The sequence below is a fragment of the Dermacentor andersoni genome, chromosome 2 (assembly GCF_023375885.2).
Source record: "Dermacentor andersoni chromosome 2, qqDerAnde1_hic_scaffold, whole genome shotgun sequence".
Taxonomy (NCBI): domain Eukaryota; kingdom Metazoa; phylum Arthropoda; class Arachnida; order Ixodida; family Ixodidae; genus Dermacentor; species Dermacentor andersoni.
The window spans coordinates 93831721-93852307 of NC_092815.1; the positions used below are offsets into that span (position 1 = coordinate 93831721).

General features: G+C 44.4%; 1 protein-coding gene across 2 annotated transcripts in view; it reads left to right on the forward strand.

Moving 5' to 3' along the window:
• LOC126541626 (long-chain-fatty-acid--CoA ligase 5-like) overlaps nt 1–20587 on the forward strand; it is an 87770-nt gene that overhangs the window by 16585 nt on the left and 50598 nt on the right. Inside the window, exon 3 of one of the 2 annotated variants that reach the window (XM_072286470.1) lies at nt 11012–11122. The exons of the other annotated variant lie outside the window; for it this stretch is intronic. Within the exon in view, the coding sequence (XP_072142571.1) occupies nt 11012–11122 (111 nt within the window). The remainder of the gene's footprint in view (nt 1–11011; nt 11123–20587) is intronic. 2 annotated transcript variants of the gene reach the window in all.

The following is a 20587-nucleotide window of genomic DNA, read 5'->3' on the forward strand; positions in this document are numbered from 1 at the left end:
CCACTTCTCTGCTGTGCTTATGTGGGTGTGTTTCTAACCTTTCACGCTGGGGGCAGTACGTCTAGAACCGCAGCGTCCGGCGCTCTACGCGGTTGTACAGGACCGGCGGCCTCGCATCGTTACGCAACTTCCCAATTAACGATACGAGTTGGTTTTGGCACTTGGTAGAGCAGTAAATGAAGGATTCAAAAGAACAGTGACTGTTCCGCGCACACGTATACACACACACACGCACATGCGCGCACACACACACACACACACACACACAGTGAAGTAGACGCGCGTATGAAGCGGTTTATTGACGTTTCGGCCGGGGTCCGGCCTTCATCAGAATCTTTATTTTAGACTTTCGCTTGTTTACTTTGTCTTGGCAGTGTTCTTCCTGCGCCTATTTCCTGCGCGAGTCCATTTGATGTTCCTTGTTTGTCATGTAATGGAGAGGGGGTATCTCACAGGCGTACCTGTGAGATGCACCTTATTTCATTTCTCTTTTGCGTGTTTACGCGTGTTTATAGCGAACAGTAGGCATTATTCACGCCTATACTAGTAAAAGTACCCCTCCCCCCTTATTTTCATACAACAGTTACCTTGGCTTAGACCTCCCCCCCCCCTCCCCGAAAAAGAATCCTGGGTACGTGCCTGGCTGAGCGTGCCCCAAGGGCTGTCAGTCGGCGACCCATTCGAGCGCGCATTAAGAAAGAGTAACTGTAGTTTGAGCGCTTGTATAAGTTTTTTTTGTTATTGTTGCTTCTTTTTGTAATTAGTACCCGATGCATTTTTTTGTTAGTTATTAAGAACGTCTTACTTTGCATTTTAATAGTTCGCGTGAGGAAAGCAATGTTTTACAGGTTTTTGTGTGCAGTTAAAGTTTAGCTTTTCTTTTTTAAGGTTTTTAACTACCACTCTGAATTAATTTAGGCTAGAGTAACGCGGTCAGCAGAGCCCAGTATGTTTCGCTTTAGAGGCGCTCATACTGGCACGTGGCACTGATCGCTTCGACTACTTCAATCGCTGTGACGAATGCCGTGGTTCAAAAGATCGCCTTTTTCTTTCGCTTTGGCGACTTGTAAATCACGCGCTACATGGAATTTTTAGTATGGAAGGGCGTAGTTGGAGACACGGGGGAGACACGTTGCGGGGGGAGGAACGCAATTCGTCAAATTTCAGCCTCGCCGTACCGTGACCAAACTGACAGCGGTCTTGGGGTCGTTTCGATGGGGAGGGACAAAGGTGGCTTAAAGAAGCCGACTCATGAGCTATGTCGTTTGTTAAGTGTCTGTGCCTCGATAGGGGATGTTAGATATGGGGCTGTTTCCTGAGCCCCCTTCGAGTTCCCCAGACCACATCGAATAGCACCACAGCTAATTGAGAAGCGCAGAGGCGAGCACGGGCAAACAAGTTGAGGGCCCCCACTTCGTACGCCGCCGGTGGGGCTGTTCAATGCTTGACTCTGCTAAAAAGCGAAGGGATAGCCCGGCATTGTTGCAAGTAAATTGGGTCCCGAAGCAAGACGGCTGTAATGCGCCGTGACAACCTTCTGGCTGTAATGCACCGTGACAAGACGGCTGTAATGCACCGTGACAACAAGACGGCTGTGATGTACCGGGAAGGCCTGGCAGTGTCTCACCGGCCGCCTTTAAAGAGAGCATTGCACCACAGCAAGGCAAGACCGCGGGGAGCCGCCGGGTGTGACACCACCGCGCGGGTGCCTACCATTGGCCGAAGGTGGCGTCATCTGAGCGGGCTCTCCCATTGGCCGAACGTGACGCGCCTTCCAGAGATCGAAGGGCTTAAAAGATGCAGACCGAGAGCATTCCAGGATTCCAGAGCATTCCCGGATTCACCTCTCTCGAACTTCTTGCCACGGGCCGCAGCGTCCGAGTTGCTGCCGGCCCGTTTGTACGACTGTTCATTGACGTCTCATTGTAAATAATGTAAAATAAACCTCCCAAGTGTTTCATGTCGAAGTCCTCCTCAACTCCTACAGGGAACATAAAAATATTTTTTCTTTTCTTTCCTTTTCTTTTTTGTCTAAACAATCTCCATTTGTTTATCGTTTGCTTCGGAGCTGCGTGAGTTGCGCCTTCTTTGAGACACGATAAATACGAAATTGACCAAATCGTTAGTCATTGTTTGAATTTTGTTTAGGGTATGAAATCTAATTTACTATTTGAACTTGTTTACGATCGTTTGCGCGGTGCTCCTCTATGGCTGCCTTTCTGGCTGGTTCTGACGCTGGCTGGTTCTGACCTCGGGATGAATTAAGGGAGAGGGTATGATTACCTGGCATATCTCGGAGAGGGTTTGGACGCTTCCCTTGTCGCTGCTCGGGCGCTGTGCGGAGTTGATCGCTAAAGTGCCAGTTCCAAGCCTACGACCTGCAGCCAATCCTCCTTCCAAGATGGCCATGGGACGTGTTCCTCCCGGCGAGCCCGGGACTTCGAGCCGGAGCTGAGCCTGCTGAGAGGCCAGTGCCTCCTCAAGGGGCACTGGTGACGTATTCACACTGATAGTACCTTCTTCCCTCCCTCTCCTTTCTTTTCGTCCCGTAAACCCCTTCCCCTGTGTAGGGGAGCAAACCGGACGTGCGTCTCGTTGACTTTCCTACTTTTCCTTGCTTCGTTTTCTCCTTGTCCACCTCCTCCTCCTCGTGTTGTTGTTGTTGTGTGACTTCATGTCACAAATACAGTGTCCTGTTTGAGTTGCACGGAGTTTTACAAAAAGGTGAATATTGTGAGGATATCTGCCAATATTCTATCAAGTTATGTGTCTTTGTGACCACTAGGAACTCGGTATCGTGCTAAGTATGGCAGATAATTAAGAAGGATATCTTAATTAACTGCTTGATTAGCAATTATAGAGGAAACATTGCAATTCGGGGATTGAGGACCCTAAGTCATATGCTTAGCTCAACAAAAACTTCTTCTCTAAACAAAATCGTCTTGTTTGCTAGAGCCTGCAGTACTTTGGTACTGAGGGCGGCCCAGTATGGCAGTACCGAAAGAAAATGAAGTAATGCACCAGTGACATCGATCTCTCTACCCTCTCCGTTGCGAGTGCAGACCAACAGTAGCGCAAGCGTTCGCTGGCAAGGGCTTCATTGCGGCCTTTTCGTTTTTTGCATGGTGACGCCAAAAATCGACCCCCCACCCCCCGCCAGGAGCGTGCTCCATTCCGTTTCCAACCTTGTGACGGTACCGCAGCTCGGATGATCACGTTTGCCAAAAGCAGCAAATAAAGAAAGGCTTTATGGATCAGAATGAAAAGAACACGTAATTGTCATGCCATTGGCGCCCGCGCAGCAAGCAAGCAGGTGGCGTTTTCTGATAGAGTGGCGATGGGGAGATCAGCGTCACTGACACGCTATTTAATTTTCGTTTGGGTTCAAGCCTGGCGACAGCCAAAATACCGCACGCCGTAGTACCTACGACGATTATTGTGAAGTTGAAGTTCGGCTACATATGACTTGTCGCGGGCTTCAATTTTGCAAATGCAATATTGCCTGTAAAATCGCTAATTAAATCTTTATCTGTATTGGATGCCAAGCCTTACAGTCTGACAGCAGATGTGCGAATGCGCTTATCACAAGTTATCAGTGCAGCACCCTGTGTTATTTGGTGCAGAAAATAAGACAGCCGACCTCTGGAAACGACAGCGAAGGGGGGGGGGGGGGGGGGGGGGGAGGTCTCCCGGGAAATTTTCGATATCCTCGCTGTAGTGCCTAGAATATACTTATATTCTTAGGCACTATATCCTCGCCTTCTTGACTACACCCGGGAGGGGGGGGGGGGGTATAAGTGACAGAAGTTAAAGCGCCTTAAACTTCGTAAAGTAGCGCCATGCTTTGAAGAATGCCGCCGCCTTCTCCTCGCGCGCTCTGGCCGAGGCCGACGCCGCGCCGCTATTGGCCTAATAGCATCACGTGGGCCCTTGCGCCGTGCTTCAGCGCCATTTTCGCTCGAGAAGCGTCCACGAAGAGGCGAGGAGCCATTGTTGGCGCCGTTGCTACGCTTACAGTGTAATAGACTAGTACACTGTACTACGCTCGAGCGGTGTAGGCGGCGCTACGGTCGAGGAGTGAGCGTAAAAGAGAGGAGAAACGAGAAGGAGTGAAGGCGGAGGAGGAGAGTGTCGCTACCTTACGAAGTTTAAGGGGTTTTAACAGATGTGCTATGGGCCCCGGGTGCCAGACGACCTAGCTGCGCCACTGCCTGCCGCTCCTTTCTACAATTTCCCTCTCTTCCTCAGGGAGCGTGGAAATGCGCCGCGGAAGCAGCGGTCGGTGCGCCGGCTAAGCGCAAAGCTGTGTCGCGTGTGACCAAGCTACAAATTTTGCAAGACTCGTGCAGTCGATGATATCGACGATTCTGAAAACCGCGAGCGCCACGATCATGAAGGCTAGATCCATGTGACCGTGCCGATGAACGGAAACGGTGGGCTTTGTGCGCTTGCGCTAGGGCGAAACCCCCATATGTGAAAACAACACTGTGACAGCCGCTGATTGGCGAACTGTGGGAGCACGTCGCTCTGGCGATTAAATAGGTGGTGCTTCGATGGAGGAGTTTCTGATTGCAGATAGCGCTGCCTCGTTCTGCGAAGAATCTCCGACGGGGCGATTGTTGTCGCGACAGACGGCGGCGTTGTGCGACGGAGGCGACGAGGTCAAGTGGCGCGTTTTTGAAACCGACCCCAATGTTCAAGCAGAGTGCACTGTCGTCGATAAATCGCTCATTGATTTCATGCACGCTAAATTATAGCTGCCACTGTTCGCGCAGCCGCTGGATGCGATGCACACCGCGGTTGTGAACCCGAAACTTCCGCGAAAGCAAGTGCAGATTTCTGACTATTTCAGCGCGCCTAACGCATGACGCGCTGTTTAGAGGTATAAATAAACACCTTATTTTTCAGTCTTTTTTCTACAACGTCAATTCATTATCGTAAGTGGCAAATTTGGTTTCGGAGCTACAAAAATATGCCGGCAGTTTTTTTTTCTTTTCTTTTCTTTTTTTAGCGGCAGCCCACATATAGCGATAATCGGTTATAGCGATCGGATTTTTCGTTCTTCTTGATATCGTTATAAGTGGACTGCACTGTAAATGTAAGGCACCTTTAATTAGTTCTACATACTGTGTTAAGCTTAACCTTAAAGAGCCACTCACCAAGTCCCATTAGAAATTTTGGTTATACATTGGAAACTGTAAAATGCCGTCAAAGGAGCACTTTACTAAACAAGTTTTTCAAGCCCTTTCATTATTGGAGGAGATAGAAGAAATTAAGTGTCCTGTTGCCATGGTGCCAGGTGGCAAGTGTCATTTCCAATGGAGACACTCTCTACTTCTGCCTCCAGTAGCATTCCCAAGCAGTGTTCCTTCCCTGCTTTCACGCATACCGCATGCAATGAGAGATGGTATAGATATAAAAGTATTTTTTGTACTAGATACCTATTGTCAAATTATTATGACAAGCCCATAAGTCGTAACATGCAATGAGAGATGGCATAGATATAAAGGTATCTTTTGTACTAGATACCTATTGTCAAATTATTATGACAAGCCCATTGATTTCACCCGAAGGCCACAAATACTGTACTTGTACATGTTTCCATCATGCAAACATATTTGGGCTCAATTCAGTTATTTTTCTTCAGATAAGGAAAAGATTAGGTGATAAGAAGTTGGGTGCCCAATCACATGTGATGCTTAATGCCAAGAAAAAAATGCCATTATTTTAATTTTTATTCTATGGGCATGACAATTCTGAGAACATCGTTCAGCAAAATTTCTACAAGCAATTCTCGCAGGGGAACTAATGGTTAAGAGTTACGGTTTTGAAGATGTTTAATGCAGCAGTTCGACTTTGTGTAGGTAAAATTGTTGCCTTCAGCATATTTTTAATTTTTTATATTCCCACAGTGCTCTTGAGCACCTTGTAGACTCATCTGCAGTAGTACTCCAGACGTAGTAAACGAGAGTGCCAGTCTGAATTAAATTTTTATGCCTTATATAGCAGAAAAACCTCAATGTAGTAAACAGCCAAGTCCAACAAACTCAATTACCGTAAGCACCGACATCAATGGCAATGCCAGCTGTAAATTTATCTTTTAGAAAAATGAGAGGCTTGAAAATATGAGCTTTGTACATTGTCACTCATATGTCTTGATATACGCAGCCATCTGGCAAACTTCCTGTTTAGTGTCCATTGCTACTAAAGATTACAACTTGCATTGTTACTTTCAGCTGTCAACGCATCTATATGTAACGAGCTTAGGCTAGCTGGGATTGCTTGCTTAAGTTTATTATTTGCTCTATTGCAGTCTTTATTAATGTAGTAACGTCGATTGTTGACAGTATATGCTCCAGTGTGGCTCCTCTATCACATAATCTACATTTGGCATCAAGGTATGATTCTGGAAACATGCAGTTAATATGTACTAGGTTCGTGTAAGTTCTGGTTTGAAGGCGCCTCTAGTCAACTGCCTGAGACTTGTCCAATTTTGGGCTAGTAAGTGGATATATACAATTCGACTTTCTATAGAATTGAGTAATGTCACTGAATGAGAACAGTCTATCCCTATCCTTCCTTTCCATCTTCTCCTCAGTCAGAGCCCCCCCCCCCCCCCCCCCCCCCAATCGTGTACAGTTAATGAGTCCTCGCGCAACACGATGGGCAGAATCGTTGAGGTTGAGGGTGGCGGTAGAGTCGCACTCTGTATGGCCTGGGAACCAGATGATTTCCTTGTCTTAAAATTCCTCAGATGATATGAGTTTGGCTTCAATGTTTGCAATTCTTGCAGCCTCAACTGATATCCGTCCTCTGATGTAATTTCGCATAGCCAATTGAGAGTCACTAATTATGTATCTATATTTGGGAGAAGCAATACCCAGAGTGATGGCACCCTCCTCCGCAACCTCAGATACCCTGGTTTTGATTGAGCACATGTGTACACTTTCTTGCTTTGTACTAATTGTTACTGCTGTAAATGTTTGGTGATTTGAATACTCTACGGCGTCCACAAATAGCGATTCCTTGTCATTGCCATAGTGTCTGAGTAGAGCTTTAGCTCTGCTCGTTCTCCAGTCCTGATTGAATTTCAGGTGCATATTTTTGGGTAAATTTGGGATTGGAATCCTGCTCCTAATCTCTCTGGCCAACGCAACCTAGGGTCCCTGCTGATTATGGTAATTAATTCGTAATTTATTGAGTATACTTCTGCCAGTCCGGGTGCTAGCTAGTCTTTCCAACTGAGCTATCTGCTGAGCTTCAATCAATTCTTCTAAAGTGTTTTGCATGCCCAGCTGCATTATACTCTCAGTACTGGTGCTTTCAGGAAAGCCTATGGCCTTCTTAAAAGCTTTCCTTATGAGTGTATTGATTTGCTCTTTTCTGCCTTGTACCAGTTCAGGTACACAGCTACGTGAATAATGTGGCTTATAGCAAACGAATGAATGAGCCTAACAATGCTAGCCTCCTTCATTCCCTGATACTTGTTCGTGATTCTCCTGATCAACCTAATGGCATTAGTGACCTTGATAATGAGCTTTCTAAGAGTTTTGTCGTTAGTTCTCTTCGATTCAATGTTGAGTCCCAGGACCCTAATTTGTTTAAAGGGCACCTCACCAGGCCCCATAGCAAATTTTGGTTATATGCTGGAAGTTGTTACGTGTCCTCTAGGGAGCGTTCTGCCACAAAAATTTTTCAAGTCGGCTTATTAATAGCCGAGATAGAAATATTTCAGTGCCGTGAACCCATGATTTCAGCAGGCGGACTCTTTTGCATAGCTAGAGTCCCTCTCCACTCGTCCCATCTAGCCTTCGCAAGCAAAATTCCTTCCCTGCATTCTCCCACGCTGGACCTCGAGGATCGCGTGACAGATACGTCGCGGGCCCCGCCTTCACTTTTTTTCTCCTCACTTTTTCTTTTTTACTGGCGCTACGCGTTTCCGCTGATGGCGTCGCGCACGACCTGTTGTCTCATTCGCGCAGCGCACGATTTTGCACACTGTGCACAAGGAAACATGACTAGCGGCATAATTCAGTGCTACACGAATACTGAGGCAGAACAAGCGGATCGCAGAGCATGCCCTCCTCCTCGGGCGGCGGCCACGAGGAGGAGGGCAAACGGCATTCAGTTTGAAATTTCAGGTCTTTCCGCAGCGCGTAGCGATGTAATACTTTGCAGACACGATTGTTATTGCGCAATGTATGCTCTGCGCTTGTCAGCTCAAAATGGCCAGACCTGGTGAGGGGCCCATTAACGGTGAGGGTGGTGCCGCCATTCTTCGTACTCTCTCTCCGTGGTGTGTCCCTTGGGCAGCCTGACCTTGAGGGTGGGTCTGTAAAGGAGAAGCTCTGACTTCTCTGCGGAGCATTCAAGCCCCATGCCTGTAAGGTACTCCACTTTATCTACCGCTTCCTGTAATTTCTGTTCTGTCTCTCCATCATCATCTGCATATAAGGAGTGATTGATTCCTTCAATGTCTTCAAGCTTTTCTGACAATCCTATCATAATGAGGTTAAAGAGCATGGGTGATATCACGGAGCCCTGAGGCGTACCCGAACTGCCCATGTCCCTCACCTCAGACTTGAGTTCCAGCATGGTGAGGGTAGCCTTCCTATTTGTTAGGAAGTCTCGAATGTACAGTAATTGTATGCCCTTCCTCCTAGGTTTAGGTTGCTGACTGGATTGAGTATGGCCGAATGTGGTGCTCTGCCAAATGCTTTCTTGAGATCCAACCCTAATATAGGTCTGGTGGACCTCGCTTTACTGTCTAGTACTTGCTTGATTTGCAGCATAACACCTGAGTAGAGAGTCCAGCCTGAAAGTCTAACACAGTATTTGGATATATTTCGTTTTCTTCCAGGTAATTGTTTATTCTGATAAGGAATGCATGCTCCATAAGCTTTCCTGTGCAAGAGGTGAGAGATATCAACCGGAGATTTTCTATATTAATTGGTTTGCCAGGTTTAAGAATAAATATAACCTGGGCTTCCTTTCACTGTCGTGGTATAGAGCCCTTGGCCCAGCATTCGTTTATGTATTTCGTAATATTCTCTACTGCCTGATGATCCAGGTTTTCTTAGCATCTTGTTATGAATTCCATCTGGCCCCCAGGAAGATTTCATATTGAGTTTTTGTAGCACTGCCTTAAATCTCTTGTGTAGTGAAGTCCTCATCCAAGGTCTCCGTTAGGCTTTCCTTCAAACTGCCCATGCTTGATGATTGGGTTGGGAGGAAGGTATGTAGCGCTTGCCTCAGCAATGTGTTCATCTTCCTTCCTTTTATGCGCTTGCAGAAGCTTTCGCAAATTATGTTTTTGAGCTGTCCTGGGATTGTCTGGATCTGGCAGGTATTTGAGTATACGCCACGTCTGGCCAGCAAAAATTTGTCCATCCGTAGCATTGCAGAACTCATTCCATTGTTGCTTGCATAACTGTTTGCTATGCTCTTCAATCTTTTTGTTTAACTCAGCTATTCGCTTACGTAGACTCCTATTGTACTTTTGCTGATGCCATCTATGTAGTAACGAATGTTTTGCCTCCCACACATGTGCGAGACGCCAATCGATCTTCTCTACCGTTTGGTCCAGCGTGATAGTGTGAGTGGCTACGCTTACCTCTTTGATGAGGCCTCTAGCCCGTTGTTTTATGTTTTCGATCGGCTCTTGCTTCCTATCGTCTCTTATTTTGCTAAACTTGTCACAGTCAATCCATTTAATGGATCTATTATTTTTGGCATCTGCGGCTTCTTCAATCTTGATTTCTATAATTCTATAACGCTGCCAAGGTCTTCGAAGGTGTTTCTCCATTGGCTTTTGCGACCTTGTTTGCGATTGTAAGATCCGGTGGGGTATCTCTGTTGAGCCCGCTCCCTATACGTATAGGGGAATTGAGCTCATTTACGAGCGTTAACTGTCTATTGAATGTCTTTCCATAACATTTTCCCCCTTCACTCTCGAATAACGATACCCCCAGGCACCATGCGGGGCTTTGAAGTCTCCCCCTATGATTAGAGGACTAGTACCTGCCATAACTACTGCCTTTCTAAAGAGAGCTATGAAGCACTGCCTTTTGAAGGTTGGATTACTATATAAGTTTAGAATAAGTATACTTAAGGATTTCTTTCATTTGGGGAGGAGCTCTATAAGCACATGCTCAATATCTGAGATTTGGGTGTTGTGACGGATCACCACCAGTCCTTTCCTCACGAGCATAGTTAATGTTCTATTATTCTCATTCTGGGGCCCGATAGCTTGATATCCCGGCTGTTTCGTTAATCCACGAGTTTCCTGAAGAATCATGACACCTGGTTTAGTCTTGTTTCTAAGGTATTGTTGTAGGACCATCTTTTTGGCTTCGTAGCTCCTGCAATTCCACTGCCATATGCTCTCTTTTCTCATGCTTTCCCATCTTACGGTGGGGTTACCGTGGAAAGTGGCAGAAGGAAGGAGGGTGGGGGGGCTTTTAAAGCAATGTTAGAAGGCCCGGTATTCCCAGCTGCTCATAAATTTTGTAGATTCCCTACCGAACTGATCGGAGGCGACGGGATTCCTTGCGGGCTAAGTTATGTTACCCTGCTATTAATGCCAGCCATATTGGCCTCCATTTTGTCTAGCCTGGTCAAGATCATCGAGACTGCCAGCGAAAGATTGCTGGTCACCTCTGCCTGTTCCTTAGCTGCCCTCTGCAAGTGAGAAATTGCCTGGTTTAAGTTCATAGTTGAACCTGTAGCTGTGTCCCTGGTCACCTTTCTCTTGGGTGAAAGTGGAGTATAATCCTCCTCCATTCTAGTTTCTTGAATTACCTCCGGTCTCCCGGGGCTTGGGGATTGCGTTTGTTTGCTTGTCTGATTTTTGCCGCTCTTAAGCCACTGAATCTCCTTGGTCAACTGTGCAATTAATTCTCTCAAGTACGCATTCTCTTTCCTCATCTCAGCTATTTTGTTAGTATTATTAGAATTATGTGCAGTCCCCTCAGGTGTCCCAGGGCACGGCCCTTTGACCGCATCTGACCAGCTCACTTTAGGCGCCGTAGCAGGGTGTGCTTGTCTTCCCCTGGACCGGGACCTGGATCGGGATTGGGCCTTAGGTGTTACTCTGCCTCTGGACCTGGATCTGTCTCACTCGGTAGGCCCGTCTGCGAAGCGAAGCTGCTGCTGCTGTTCTTCCTGATGTTTAATTGCTTGCTCTTGGCGAAGCCATTGTTGTTGCTTGACTATGTAGGGTTTCTTGAACTTGGCTTTGCAGGTTTTGTCAGCCGTGAGGTGGTCGTTCCCACACAGCTGGCACCTGGGCTGACTTGTGTGATCTTGATCCGGGCTGGACTTGCCGCATCCCGCACATAGCTTGTCCTCAGGCTTCGGGCACACGTCGCTTCTGTGTCCGAGTCTATTACACTGTTTGCAAAAGTCCACTTGTTTCCTGTATAACGAGCATCCTGTGACCACTCCTCCACAACTCACGTACGTTGAACCTTGTAAACATCGAATAAAATTATCACAGTTGTGGTGTTTCCCAGTCATTTAGCTGCGATCACCGTCGGATTTCGTGGTGTAATAGTGGCTGCCATAACGTCTCTGGGAAACTTCATCAGGCACACCTCGGATGACTCCTTCAGTTCTAACGTCCGGCGCTGTTTCGTAGGCTCCAACTTCATATTCCTTGCGATTGAACTTGATTGTTTTGATGCACTGATACTTATCTGCATGGTCCTGATGTGGAGTACTGACGGCTAGAAGATTCTGGAAGTTGGGGCAGAGGGTATCCATCTCCCATTCATCGTAACGGATCCCTGCCGCCTCGTAGATGGCTTGTCCTAGTTGTCGGGCTTCTTGATATAATACATTAGCAACAAATTTTAGCAAACCAAGACAAATCTGGAGAGCTGCTCAATCTAGAAAAACGAGGGGGTTAATCTGGTATGCTGGCTGACCAGAGAATAAAACACCCAAATTCCAATATGGGTTGAACACACATACGATAAATCATAATGAGAGTGTCCCTGCATAGCCAAGAGCAGCAACGACTTCGTCTGCAAATCATGCTGACAGCACGCGCTGCCTTAGACGTTACATGTTCGATGTGGTTGTTCCAGCTAAGTTTTGGATCATATATAATGCCTAGATACTTAATAAAGCCACACTGAATTATTATTTCTTGTCGGTTCTAGGAGGGAGACATTAACCGGTATATTTAAGGGAAAACAAGCAAGGCACTCTTGCCAACATTTAATGACATACGAAGATCCTCAAGCCAATCTTCAAGTATTGATAAATACGATTGTGATATTCTCTGCGGTGATTGAATATGACTCGCCGACGCGACGAATGCAACGTCGTCTGTGTAAACATACACCTGTCCATCATCACACAGTGAAATTGAACCCATTAGAATATTAAACAAAATTGTAGAAAGAACGGAATCCTGTGGAACTCCTCTGGACTGATTATATTTTGACGTCAAAACGCGGCCCAGTCCCATAAACATTTCCCAGATGCATCAGTGTGAAACTCCCATGCCACATGATGTGAATTAAAGTCACCTGCGAACGTGTTCTTTTTGCAGTAGTCCACAGTGACTTCAAGTGTACGAACATCTTGTATCCAAGCAGGGAAGTAGGTATCAACTATAGAGAGCAGTGCGCAGCCTCGAAGTGTTATTTCTATTACTAAAGTTTATATTCAGGAGATATATTGTGATATAAAATTTTTGCTCTATGACAAATTTTAGATGAAATGAACAAAGCCAATCCTCCACCTCGGGAAGTCCTGTCCAATCGAAAACGATAGTTTTTTTAAATGAAAACATTTACCAGCTGTCAACAAAGTCTCTTTTAACAGTATAATATCAGGAGTACGTTGGGATGTGAGGTATAATAAATCTGTAGTAGCAGAAAGTATTGACCGGAAATTCCATTGGAGCACCCTTTGGAGTTGATGAAAGCCGAGCAGCAGCAACTGCTTGATCTAAGATACTTCCTTTCAAAAAGTCTGTCCTATTAAGGGAATCTTTTGCGTGCTTCTTAGTTTTGGAGTTAGTAGGAGAACTATGTAATTTGTTAGGAGATCTGGGGCATTTGTGAATCTGAGGGTCCATGTCTACATCCTGATTGCCTAGAGACTCTGATTACGAGTGAACTTCTAGTTCAAATTGTTGTGAAGTTGAAGCTTGCACTAAATCTGTACTCGCAAAGGGGATCAATTTCGACACTTGTCATTTAGAAGACTTAGCAAGAGAGGAGGTCCAATTTTGGACACTAAATTTTGTTATAACCTGGGATTTCTAGAGAATTGTGTAGGCAGTACTTGAGCCACAGGAGTCTTGTCAGATTTCCTTGAAAGTTTTCTTTTTTTCACTTCTGCCTCCTCGTCTTCTTCCTCCACTTCACGTTGTCACATTTTAGCATCCTCGTGTGACACAAAACACCACATTCATCATCATTTAGCATCCTCCTGACACTTCTTCGCTTTTGCTTCAGCCTTCCTTTAAAGAAACACCAAAGGTCGAGGGTTTGCCTCCCTCCAAAGGTTGTGGGTTCGTGTGCCTTAATTAAGTTTATCTTAATTAACTGTGCCTTAATTCATCCCACTTTAATTAACACGAAAGATAGTGGGTTCGACTCTCGACCTTCATGATGTCAATTGGAATCCAACTTGGGAAGGCTGGTCTGCTCATATCTCCATGTTGGGTCGTCAGTCCGTGTGTCTTAATTAACTTCCCCTTAAGTAACATCAAAGATTGCGGGTTTGACTCCCACCAAAGGTTGAGGGTTTGACTCCCGCCAGAGGTCATGGTCTCGACTCTTGACCTTCACAGTGTTGATTGGAATCCAACTTGGAAATATGGCCGGTTTGTTCATATCTCCATGTGGGCTCAACTCCCACCAAAGATCATGAATTCTAGTGATCTAATTAACTATATTGTAATTAACTGTCTTAATTAAATTTGTCTTAGTTATGCCAAAGGCCATGCTTTAGCTTCACGCTTTCTTACAAAGAAATTGAGGGCATAATTCACCCTAATTAACACCAAAGGTCGTGGGTTCGACTCCCACCAAAGGTCGAGTGCTTGCCTCCCTATAAATTTTGGTGCCATAACGCCAGACATCGCATTTTTCGTCCCATGAGCTGTCTGAGCCTTTTGCCTTAAAAAATAAACACTGAAACGTCATTACTGTAAGTGAAGTCTGATCATCAATTTAATGAAGCCTTAGTTGTAGCCCCTACAATACACTCATTTAACTTAGAAAGTTCGTTAAAACTTAGGTGTTCATGTTGTAGCAATGCAAGGAAGCTTATGTTCCCATAACACTCCTACTCATCAGTTAACCTGTCACAAACGAGGATTTTTAGTAATCTTTTAATTAACCTTTGCCTGCAGTCAGATATCCAAAATGCACATGCTAATTTTGTACAGTCACAAGTGCACTTCCAGCAGCACACAGGTGTATGCATTGACCTGCAGAATCGTGTAACAAAAGCAGCTTGAGTGTGAAGCCTCAAACATATATGATGGGGACACATCTTTCACAATGAAGGCTGTTCTCATAGAGTTTTTAAATAAATACCCTAGAAGGAAATGTGGCGCTAGTGTCTACGGGGGCTCTCCTGAGCGTTGCCTCAACCTACATGGGAATGATGGGAAGTGCAGGCTTCGGATTGACTTCGATCTTTAGACTAGTTGCGTTTGCTTAAGGCACAGTAAACGAAGCTACGCTCAAATATTATTGCGTAAAATCGAATTTTATTTCTGTAGTATATTATATAGTGCACTACATATTACATAAAGTTTGCATGACTTTGAGGAACGGTTTACCACCAAGGCACACCGGGGTATGCATTCTTCAGCAATTCTGTTCCCGATTTAGCGTCAGAGAATAATTATTTATTTATTTATACAACAGCAATAACAGCCATGCATGTACTTATATAAAAATACTCAAGTACTTATGGAAATAAAAATTTTGCAGTGGGAGAAAGTCTTGCGCCTTTGAGAGGAATACTACAAGTGTCGTCTGCTACAACGCCTGCTCGCTACGAATGCGAGACTTTTCTCGCAGACGACAGGCATTTGCAAACTCTCTTGCTTTTTCGAAAAACTGCGTCAGCTGTAACGATTGCTGAACGTCTTCAAGTACATTTAAGCACATGTGCTGCAGTGCTAGCTAGGGTGCTTGTGGCCTCCTACTGGTATGCTTCATTATATTTTATATTCATGTACCACTTCTGAAGCATGTGCCAGCAGCTGTTATGGTGTGGCTTTGTACTTACCCATTTTGCGCCAGCAGACTACAGCCAGAAAACAGCAACCTTTCCTACCACAAGTTTGTGTTCACAAGTGTCTTGAAACACATTTCAATGAGCACATAAACGAGCAATTCGTTATGAAGCCCTCAATCAAATTTGAATGTCAAGTCACTAGAAGTACAGCTGTCCATGTCTTGTATCCGTGGTGCCTTCTTTTTGCTCTTCTGAAGTTTCATAAAGCACGCAATGTTACAGTGCCAACCAAACACACTTAACAAACCAAGGTCAAAATGGTCAAAACACGTTCTTTAAATGTTTACAATGCCGTAGCTGTCTCGTCAGAGCTTAGTCACCAGAACACGACACATCCATCGGCTCAGCCATTGGCCCAGTGTGCTATCGCCACTTCGAGCAACAGAACCAAAGGCAGAGAGCATTGTGTCACACTGTCCCACTGCGGGTTACAGCAATTGCGCTTGGAGTGAAACCAATACTGCCAAGAAATACCTGTAGACTAGTTCGCCAGTCAACAGAGCACCAATCTGTAGCCTGTACTTCCCGTCATTCCCACGATGGTTGAGCTATCGCAGCGCCAGATTTCCCTCTAGTTATAGGGATATGAAACTCTATGACTGTTCTGTTATATGAAGCAGGTTGTATTACCAGACCATGCAAAGAAAACATTTTCTCCAGCCATGTGAGAATACCCCACTCTCAACAAGACACATGCTTTTGTTTAACCAAAACCATTCAAATGTTCCATATTGGAGTATGAATGCCCATTTATGGCACCCACTGACATCACAGTTCAAGATATTGCTTTATATATTAACGAGAAGAAAGGGTGTTAACTAAGGGCCCATTTTTATCAGTTTTCATCAGACATCACTTTCTTGTTGGCTTCTCATGATATGCTTTATGTATTAGTAACTTCAAAATATTCTCTGTATCTGGTACGATAATATTGATACTAAGTTCCTAAAGCATATTGTGTCCTTGTCAGGTATAATTATTTACCATGTCTTCAAGCCGTCTCTATCATCTGAACTATGTATTCACATTTGGAAGGTTGCAGACTAGGTCATTTATAGAAATTTAAATAAAAACTTGCCTGAATATTATTGTGCAGTATCCCTCACGTGCGTTTCTTGCTTATAACTTGGGTGCGTAATTGTGTAGCGTGTTTACAGCAGTCTTGAAATGAATGAGTTCCTTTTTTTACAAACCAAGAGCTTTAGAAAAAGGTTCTCTTGGGAAACACAATTGCTGGTATTTATGACTGATTTGCATTTTAACAAATACAATCAGCAGACATCACTTTCTTGGAACTTCTTGCAATAGGCCACTTGGTTCCAGTGGCAGCGTTGGCTTACAGCCTAGAGTTGAACCAGGTTGATCAGCAAAAAGAGTGTAGGCAAAAACAAGGCATTGTAGAACAAAAACAAGACATTTGTGTTCTTATCTAAAATGCAGTCAGCTCCTAAAGGCTGCTAAAGAGCAAAGGTGAATTTAAAGAGGGCTGTCAGCGAACTAGTGCTCTCTTGGGAACATTCTTGTTCAGAGTGAGAGGGAAAGAACTGTTGGCCAAAGCACACACACACTGTTGTCATATCTTGACTTGTAGCAGTCTCGCTGTTGTGCTGGTGCCTTGGGTCCATATCAAACATCACTTACTGCAGACATGCTTGAGCCTGCGCCTCCCACACATAGCATGCATTATTAGTGAGAACAAGAGAACATTCCACAATGGCACCCAACACTCATGCGCAGACACCTAAGTGCACTGACACACCTCATTCATGTTTGCCACTGGAAATATGGGCTTTCAGGCATTTTGATGCATCCATAACATCTTCATCCCCCAACCCACCCCCCACCCCTTAGTTAATGCCTCAGACATGACTTTAATGACTTTAATAATGTGTTTACTGAATTAAAAAAAAAGGAAATGCTTATTTTACCTAATTTTTCACCACACCACAGTTAGTTTCTAATCAAAAATAAATACATCTGCATTGTGTGTCTTCTCTATCATTGTGCATTAAGCTCCTATGTTAATGAAGAAGTGTCATCACAAGCTGCTGAACAATTTTGTAAAATATTCAGCTTTTGCTCGGAGGTTTTAGTTTCTTGCTTTTTGTTTTTTACTGTGGAACCCTGCCATCGCAATTTTTTCTATCTTCAATTATCAAGTTACTGTGTGTGTGTGTGTGTGTGTGTGTGTGTGTGTGTGTGTGGGTGTGGGTGTGTGTGTGTGTGTGTGTGTGTGTGTGTGTGTGTGTGTGTGTGTGTGTGTGTGTGTGTGTGTGTGTGTGTGTGTGTGTGTGTGTGTGCGCGCGCGCGCGCGCGTGCGTGCGTGCGTGCGTGCGCGCGCGCGCATGCGTGCACACTTTCCACATTGAACTGGAAAATGCCGAGACAGGCAGCTGCCTTTGCTTTGGCAAAACCAATAAACAATGCAGCATCTGCTTTGTGTTAGCTGTAATCCAGCAGCAGCCATTTGACATGGTAGATAGCTAATTTACTGCTGTAATATGCGCATGCATCATTTGGTGGTCACACATCTGTAATTAAGATGGTATTTCCAGATTATAAAAGTAGCTAAAAATTTAGTATACAAAGTGCACTCCTAGGAAAAGCCATTTAAATTAAACTCACACACAAGAAAAGAAGCCTTTGACTTCAGTCTTGGCACACTACCCTCATTATTTTGTGGAAATGGTTAACAAAACCATACAAGAAGTGAACGAAGAAAAAGAAGAAATAGATGAAAGCACATAACTGCAGTAGGCCACTATACAGCACAAGCACCTGAAAGGAGGGAAAAAAAAGTAAATTCAGGAAAGGAAGCAAATTTTATAGCGTCGATGCACTGCAGTAAAAATGCTTTTTTGATATTGCCACAGTGTGTTAAGGAAAGAAAGTGAGAGTGAACAAGAAGAGGAAAAAAAAGTAATTTTTGATGCCATTACAGTGTACTGAAGTGCAGTAACAAAACACGGAAAGAAAAAAACTGCAGAGAGCTGAGACTGCTTGCGGCGTGCAGTAAAGCAGCAATGTGAACTGCTGACACTGTCATTGTGCAGCTGTGAGGGAGAAAAAGCTGGCTGAAGACAAAATGATACCCTGTGTGTGCAATACAAGGACTGAGAGACGGCAACAGCACTAATCCTAATTTTATAAATAGCATGTCAACAGAGGACACTGGCAACGGTTGGAGATCATTATAGTTGTGAGTCTCTTTTGGAGAGATACTGAGAGATATATTAAGTTAACCTGTGTTAGTAAACTATGTTTCTGCAATAGCAAAACAGACACCCTTACCCTGAAAGAAGACTTGGCAAGTCATAAAACATGCAGAAATGAGAGAGAGGTGACAGTGCCACCACGACCCTGAGGGTTCCTCACCAGCTCATTGTGGCATTGATTTTTACAGCATGTATTCAGGTATAGTTAATTGTTTCTTGATAAAGAAAGACTACTTTTCATTATAAAGGAACCAACAGCTCAACCTAGAAATTTCAACGCATTTTGCTATGCCAGAATTACCCAAACATGAGCAAATACATTAAAATCGTATGTTGTGTTGATCTGCCGCTAGTAACGTCCCGGCTCGGAAATTTTAAAAAGGAATGTATGGCCTTCATTTTCACCAGAAATAATCAACTTTTGAAATGAAAACAGATTTCTAAAAATCGTTTTGCCTACCTATATTGATTTATTCTTGCTCTCAAGTTTTCTAGTAATATCCTACTGTAGGGCAAAAGTATCTTCCAGGAATTCCCACTTAACCCTTTCCTGTGTTACTAAAGCACATTGGATACCTGCTGATTTCCTAATCCCATCACTCCCATCTAATCAACTGGCACCCAAGACTATGTTTCCCTTGCCTTGGCACTTACGCCATTGCCTTTGGCAAACCAACAGTTCTCTGTTTTGCATTATGTCTTGCCTGCATATTTATTTATTTATTTGTACATACTTCAGCCCAATCGGGCTATTACAGGAGTGGGTGTGAAAGGCAGAGAAATGAAAATAGTATTACAGGCAATACTAACCATACAAACCAACACAAACCAAAACTATTCAATGGCCGCCAAGAATAAGTTTAAAGGAAGAGAACGAGTAGCACCAGGCAAAGAATTCCAGTACTCGATTACACGGGGAAATAAACTGTATTTAAATGTGTCCGTACGGGCAAAATATGGTGCAATGTTTAGGTGATGGTGACTTCTAGTATTAGATGGTTTTGCAGGAGTTAGGTAGTTATCTGAAGATATACGGCAAGAAGAGTTAATAATGCAATGCAAGAACTTCAGTGATTCCGTCCGTCGGCGATCTGAGAGCGGTTGTAAGCCGAGGGATGAAAGCGCTGTATACGGTGAAGAATCCCTATCATACCTATGGCATATGAAGCGGATCGCTTTCTTTTGGATGGCCTCAATTTGATTAATGTCGCCCTGTTTGTGTGGATTCCAGACGGGAGAAGCATAATCGAGTATAGGCCGGATTAGTGATTTATACATCAGTAGTTTAGTATCTCTTGGAGCTGTGGTCAATGTGCGGCGCAGGTAGCCTAACTTTTTCAGTGCTTTTGAGGTTATTAAATCTATGTGTTTCGACCAAGACATACTGGGTGTGAAAACAAGACCAAGGTATTTACATTCACTAACGCTCTGAATTGGAGTATTAATAACTTTGTAAGTAAAAGCGGAAGGGGTCGTTTTATTAGTGAAAGTCATAACAATAGTTTTACGGATGTTAATTGTCATTTGCCAGGTATTGCACCAAGAGCTAAAATTAGAAAATGATTTTTGGAGCTGTAAATGGTCATCAAAGGAGGAAATTTTATGATACAATACACAGTCATCAGCATACGAACGTATATTTGTGGTTATGTGACGAGGCAAATCGTTTATAAAGATCAAGAAAAGCAACGGACCCAGCACGGAACCTTGTGGTACTCCTGAAGGCACTGCTGTCACCCTGGAATTAGCTCTGTTAAAAGACACAAATTGAGATCGATCGGAAAGAAAACTAGAAATCCAGCTGAGAATGTCCATGACCATGACCATGAATGTCCATGATCCGCATCGCCGTCTTCCTATCACCTAATGTTATGCCTGTCGTTTTATTTTTAATTACTTGCAGTACGGTCCTTAACTTCCTTTCAAGTTTCTTTGTTATCCTGCATGTTTCAGCCTCACATGCTGCAGAGCACAAGGTTGCGGGTTCGATTCCCAGCCGCCGCAGCTACATTCCAAAGGGAGTAGAAGGCAAAAACGCTTATGTACTGCACTTTGAGTGCCCGTTAAAAAAGCCTCAGGTCGTCAAAATTATTCTTGCT